The sequence below is a fragment of the Otolemur garnettii genome, unplaced genomic scaffold, assembly GCF_000181295.1.
Source record: "Otolemur garnettii isolate 467f Iridium unplaced genomic scaffold, OtoGar3 scaffold00018, whole genome shotgun sequence".
Lineage (NCBI taxonomy): Eukaryota > Metazoa > Chordata > Mammalia > Primates > Galagidae > Otolemur > Otolemur garnettii.
Window position 1 is genome coordinate 27,358,922 of NW_003852413.1, and position 6,968 is coordinate 27,365,889.

The window sequence follows — 6,968 nt, forward strand, 5'->3', positions numbered from 1 at the left end:
TTGAAGGAGTTTCATTTTTTCCTATCATGGAGTTAATCAGCTAGAAAAGTGCTTGAGGCATATCTGCACATTTAATATTAAAAATAAAAAATAAATAAAAGCCAGAGTTCTGATTCAGGCAATGATTTAAGAGCCTGAAGAAAGAAAAATAAAGATTTCAAGATTAAAAAAAGGACTGGGCACAGGGGATTGTGCCTGTAGTCCCAGCTACTTGGGAGGCCGAGGCAGGAGGATCACTTGAGCCCAGGAGTTTGAGGCTGCCATGAGCTATGATTGCACCTGTGAATAGCCACCACACTCTAGCCCGGGCAACAAAGTGAAAACATGTCTCTTAAAAGAAAACAAAACAAAACAAAAAAGAACAAAGGAGTGACCTAGCCAGGGAACCCAGTTCTCTGAGATAAAGAAATACAAAAATTTAAGCTATAATGAGCCTGGATAAATTTGATCCACTAAATGTAATCAATTCATTAGCCCTTCTGTTCAGACTTTCCTATAAGCTCCTAGTGGACCATGCTCTTTTGAAGTTCCCCAAACTTGGAAACAGAACCTGCCTAAGGTTTCTTTTATCACCTAAGAATGCTGTTATCACATAATTATTTGCAGAGGACAGGGCAGCAAAATTAGATGTTTTCCCTCACTGTCAAGTTAAACTGTGTTAAAACAGCTCAAAGTTGGGGATATATCTACGTTTTATACTATATGGGGGTGCCAAAAAATGTATACACATTATAAGAGATGTTATCTATGCATTATATATTATGTATATATTTTGAGCACCTCTTGTAATTGCGTAAGTCAAATGTGATATATTCATCTTTTGTTAATGGTATATATTTGGTATTACAATTTTAATACAGTTTTTCCCTTCTTAAAATGTATATACAATTTTTGGGCATTCTCTCTATATATAACAGACATTAAAACTCATAACCAATTGTCTTCTCACCCAAATTTTTCAACCACTGTCAGCAACATCATGTTTGTGATTTTAGTTTACTATTTTAGCTTCTCATAACAATTCTAGAAAAATAGAGCAACCTCAAAGTGAGAGATTTCAATTTGTCATCCCATAAAAGTTAAACATGAGCCAGTTCCTAAGGGAAGTGACAGAGATGAAACAATCTCCACTACTTCCTCCTCTTGGTGGTGAACAGCCTGACTCAAATTTTCAAAACATGAAAGCTCTAGGGGACTTCCCTGGAAAAGGCCCAACCCCCTGCAAATCATTTTATTTAATGCACTAAATGAGCCAAATGGAATACGGAGGACAGAAGCATATCACTGAGTCTAACAGATATTTAAGTGTTAAGCAGAGAGTTAAAAACTACCAAGTACTTATGCCAAGTTTTGAAAGCAAAACTTCATTTTTGCAGTAACCTGGTCTGGAGACCCTCTCAGATACATCTAGTCTTTGAAGCACCTTTGAGTTGTACGGATGTAAGAATAACTTTGAATTATAGAAGTTATATGCATCTTTAAGAATCACATTTTGATGATTATAAAATTTTTTTCTATTTTACAACATAGGTTCAGCTACACTGAAAAAATTACAACGCTTATTGAAATACATTTCATTTTAGAAACAGACTACTAAAGAAGTCTATACAAAAACTCTAAAATAATTTCTGTAGTAAAATAAAGAGTGCATTAGAAGAGCTACACAAAGAAGAAAATTTCCATCTTTCTCTATAATGCTTGATATACTGTGAAACATAGCCAGCTCAACTCTGTAGCCAGCACCAAAAGCTGAAAAGAATTCCTTACAATACACAGTGATACAATTAATGCTCTGGATTAATTTCACAGCCTTCCCGATTAGTACAAAGGAAACCAGGCCTATCCCCTCTTTGAGGAGAAGTCCAGGATATAAAAGCAAGCATACCTCATCAGCTGATATGAAATTATAAAATTCCACAAGTCTGAGTATTTGAAACTTACAAAAGTCACCAGAAAAATGCAAGCAAATTGGGCTTTAGTTCGGTGGTTCCCCTGGTTTAGAAGACAGTTCCCTCCGTGAGCTCAAGGTAGTCTTCTTGTTCATTCCCTTGGATCTGTTGATTCACCAAGACAATGGCAAAGCTCCTGGTGGAGGCCGAGGAGAGTCTGAGAACTACAGAAATGCTCACCAACTCCCTCTCTGCCAACTCACACATGGGAACATAACTCCTGGAGAACACACTTAAGGAGATGGATGTTAATGATGCTGTGCTGAAGTGTTCTTCTCTGCCAGGTGCCGCAGAAAGCTGTCCTCACTCTGGCCTCTATGATTTAAAGGCTCACTCTTAAAGAGAGCCGGAGGTGGCGGGAGGTGAGGGACTGGAGGGATGGGAAGGTGGTGTGGGTGGTGAGGGTGTGGGTGGATGTGAAGGTGAGAGAAGGGGTGGGGGATGGGCCGAGGGGGAAGAGTGCTTACAGGATTCATATTGATTGGAGGGGCTGGGGTTGTGGGTGTGTTCACCACAGAAGGAACTGGGGCGGCTGGGGAAGTTGTAAGTGGGATCTGGACAGCAGGCGACACATTCACGGGGCTGGTCACTCGAAAGCACTTCTCCTTGTGGGCCTTAAGCATGTTAGAGAAGCGGAACCGCTGGCCACACACATCACATGGATAGGGCTTCTCGCCTGTGTGAGTTCTGCGGTGCCTCTTCATGTTGGGGCGGCTGGTGAAGCTTTTGCCACAGATTTCACAGATAAAGGGTTTCTCTCCTGAATGAACACAGACACAAAAAATTACTAACATAGGCGATAACTATGTGCTTATGTTATTCCTCATATTTAAAAAGGAGATTAGCTTTTCTCTCCCTCATGCCATGTTATTAATATATTTTAGAGTCATAAAAGAGCATCCAAAACTGGGACTTTACAGAGCAGAGTAGATACAAGCAAAACTTACCTACAACCTACCATCTGGGCTTGTTAAAAGGAGGAAGAGGTGTTTACATTAGTGACCCTTCACATCCTACCCAAAAGCTGTTCAAATGGCTTTCCCATGCTCAAAGGAACTAATCATATCACAGTTGAGTCTCTGCTTCTAAAATGAGGCAAGAAATTTTTGACTTCCCAACCAAAAGTAAGGCTGCTGAAAATGTCCTTTGGAGCAAATAAATTTCCTCATGTCTATGTATACAGAATCCTTAGCATGTAGCTTGCTTTTTGATACTAAAGTTGGATAATACTGGCCTCACTCACCCTACAACATGAACCGCATGCTGCATTGTTTCTCAATGAGAGAGGTACTGGCATTTTTGCAGATAATTCTTCATTGTGTGGGACTATCTGGCACATTGAAAAGTATTCAGCATTTCTAGTGCCAGCCTACCAAATAAATGGCCACAAGAAAGTCTGACAATCAAAAATGCCCCCACATCATTTCTAAGTGTCCACTGTTGTGGGAAGGGGGTTGGCTATTGCTCTGGGTTGAGAACCACTAGATCAATGCATTGAAAAAGAAACAGAACCCTGTCTTCTTAAGGTGCTTAGGGAGAAAACTAGGTTTGGGTTGTGAAGCCTTAATTTTTAAAGGTCCTTAACTTTCCTTTGAACTTATTGCTTAGTTCCATGCTATGTCTGCCTGCTTCTCCATGCTATGTCTGCCTCTCTTCTGGGAGCTATAGAGAGAAAATAAAATGGCTTTTGAGTCTGTATGTTCATTAATCATTTCATCTGGGATGCTGAGGTGAGGTGTGGAATAGCCAGGTCCATGCACTTTGGTCACCATATGCTTGTATGCTTCAAGTCAATTCCTGCATCAGCTCTCTGTGGTTCCTATCTTTACACTAAGTCCTGCTACGAGAGACTTTGCTGTCAATTCAATTGCTACTCCTTTCCTCCCAAGAGTGTGCTTATTCTACTCATGTGTACAGAGTCTTACTGAGGACTAGGAACTGCTCTAATGAACTCACTTTATATCTATGAACCTTGGTGATCCTTACAGCCACTGTATGTGTTTAAGGTATATTATTACCCCTATTTTACTGACAAGGAAATTAAGAAACTTGCCCAAAGTTATTCATTAGTGGAAAGTTGAGATTTAAAAACTCCAGAGTTTGGCTCCAGAGTCTATGCTTTGACATGTAAGCCACAGCACTCCACACCCCACAGCACTTCTGCATACAGGAAGGAATGTATTTTCATACTGTTTTCTCCACTTTGGGACTCCTTATACTAACAGGAACAAACCCTCTTTCCCATATCATAGCCCTATTTCTTCTCTACACCTTCTCATTCTAGTAGAAAACTGACATCCCCTATTGCCTTCTTCTACGGAAGCCAGAATTTTCCTCACTTTCCTGATAAAGCATTGAAGAGTCAGGATCAGTTTTCTCTGCAATTAATTGTCAGTCCTATTTTCAGGCTATTCTATTTCCCTCCTCTTTCTACTTTTCATTATTTGATCACTGCCCCTGCTAGGTTCTTCACTGTGATTCATTTTCATCTTTCTGGATGAGAAAGCATATTTTCCTTCTTTTGAAACTATTTTCTCGGCTTGGTGCCTGTAGCTCAGTGAGTAGGGCACCGGCCACATACACCAAAGGTGGCAGGTTCGAGCCCAGCCCTGGGGTCCTAAAACAACAATGACAACTCCAACCAAAAAATAGCTGAGTGTTGTGGTGGGTGCCTATAGGCCCAGCTACTTGGGAGCCTGAGGCAAGAGAATCGCTTAAGCCCTAGAGTTTGAGATTGCTGTGAGCTATGATACCACAGACTCTATCGAGGGCGACACAGTAAGGCTCTGTCTCAAAAAAACAGAACAGGGAGGCGCCTGTGGCTCAGTGGGTAGGGAGCCCATATACTGAGGGTGGTGGGTTTAAACCCAGCCCTGCCCAAACTGCAACAAAAACAACAACAAGGGTGGTGCCTGTGGCTCAGTGAGTAGGGTGTCAGTCCCATATACCGAGGGTGGTGAGTTCAAACCCATCCCTGGCCAAACTGCAACAACAAAAAAATAAAAATAAATAAAAACTTTTTAAAAGTATTATATTAAAAAACAACAACAACAATAACAACAAAACAGCCAGGTGTTGTGGTGGGCGCCTGTAGTCCCAGCTACTCAGGAGGCTAAGGCAAGAGAATTGCCTAAGCCCAAGAGGTGGAGGTTACTGTGAGCTGTGACGCCACAGCACTCTACTGAGGGTGATAAAGTGAAACTCTGTTTCTTAAAAAGCAAAACAAAACAAAAAAGTCAAAAAACTATATTCTTAAATCATCTTAATTTCAAATCACATGTTAAATGAATTGATTAAATCAATTAAGGTATATGAAAATACCACAATTTCCATACCATGATGGAAAATGCCACTGAAAACAATGTTTTAAAGTATAGAAATGTAATTATTAACATGAAAATCCATAACCTATTAAGATTATCTATAACTTACTAAGTAAAACAAGCAAGTTATGAGAATGTATGCATGATATTACCCACTTTTAATGAAAAATATGCATAGAAAAAATATGGAAATACAATAAATGTTACCAGTGATTATGAGTGAAGTTCTACTTTATGTATGTACATATGTAGGGGACAGGGTCTCACTCTGTTGTCTAGGCAGAAGCGCAGGGGCCAATCATAGCTCACTGCAGCCTTGAACTCCTGTGCTTAAACAATCCTCCCACCTCAGCCTCCAGAACAGTTGGGACCACAGAAGCATGTCACCATGCCCAGCTAAGTCTTTTTTTTTTTTTTTTTGAGACAGTCTCAGTGTGTTGCCCTCAGTAGAGTGCCGTGGCATCTTAGCTTACAGCAACCTCAAACTCTTGGGCTCAAGAGATCCTCTTGCCTCAGCCTCCCAAGTAGCTGGGACTACAAGTGCCCACCACAACACCTGGCTAATTTTAGAGATGGAGTCTCGCTCTGGCTCAGGCTGGTCTGGAACCTGTGAGCTCAGGCAATTCACCTGCCTTAGCCTCCCAAGTGCTAGGATTACAGGCATAAGCCACGGCACCCAGCCCCTGCTAAAAAGGTGTAGGTGTCTTGCTATGTTGCCCAGGCTGGTCCCAAACTCCTGGCCTCAAAGTGATCCTCCTGTTTTGGCTTCCCAAAGTGCTGGGAATATAGGTGTGCATTATCACACTCACCTTGTATTTCTAACCAAAATCTCTTTCTTGAGCTTTAAATACATTTTTCAAACTGCTTACTGGATATTTCCACTCAAATATCCCATAGACATTGCAAAAGTGAAGTTAAGTCCATTATCCTTACCATTATCCTACCTAGCAAACTTGCTTCTCCCTCTGCTATTCTCTATCTTGACAAATGGTATAAAACCCCCAAATCTATGACTAACCCTTGATTCTTTTTTTTTTTTTTTTGAGACAGTCTCACTCCATCACCCTGGATAGAGTACCATGGCATCATCATAGCTCACAGCAACCTCAAACTCTTGGGCTTGAGCAATCCTCTTGCCTCAGCCTCCCAAGTAGATGGGACCTCAGGTACCTGCCACAATGCCTGGCTAGATTTTCTATTTTTAGCAGAGATGGGATCTTGCTCTTGCTCAGGATGGTCTGGAACACCTGAGTTCCTGCCTTGACCTCCCAGAGAGCTAGAATTACAGACATGAGCCACCATGCCCAGTCTAACTCTTGATTCTTTCCTCCTATATTGCTGCTATCCACCTAATCATCAAGTTCATTGGATTCTACCTTGCTTATGGCTTTAATTTTTATCCATTGCTATTACCATAGCCTTATCATCACAACAGTCACCTGGATTATGCAATATCTACCTGGCTGCTTTCACCAACTCTCATCTTGCTCTTGACCCTCCAGTGTACTTTCCACACTGTAGCCAGAATAAACTTGCAAATAGTATGCCATACTATGCTCAAAACCCTTTAAGAACTTCTCATTGTCCCTAAAGTCCAAAATTTTTTACATGGCTTATGAGGCTCTTTGTGATCTAGTACTTATTTGCTGTTCTTCAGTGTCATGTCATATCATACTCCTTTTTTTTTTTTTTTTTT

At 40.9% G+C, this 6,968-nt stretch overlaps 1 protein-coding gene across 1 annotated transcript in view; it reads right to left on the reverse strand.

The window, feature by feature from the left end:
• Positions 1-870: 870 nt before the first annotated feature.
• Positions 871-6,968, reverse strand: part of ZNF652 (zinc finger protein 652) — a 60,099-nt gene continuing 54,001 nt past the window's right edge. Inside the window, exon 6 of the mRNA XM_023511266.1 lies at positions 871-2,752. Coding sequence (XP_023367034.1) covers positions 2,198-2,752 — 555 coding nt within the window. The 3' untranslated portion in view covers positions 871-2,197. The remainder of the gene's footprint in view (positions 2,753-6,968) is intronic.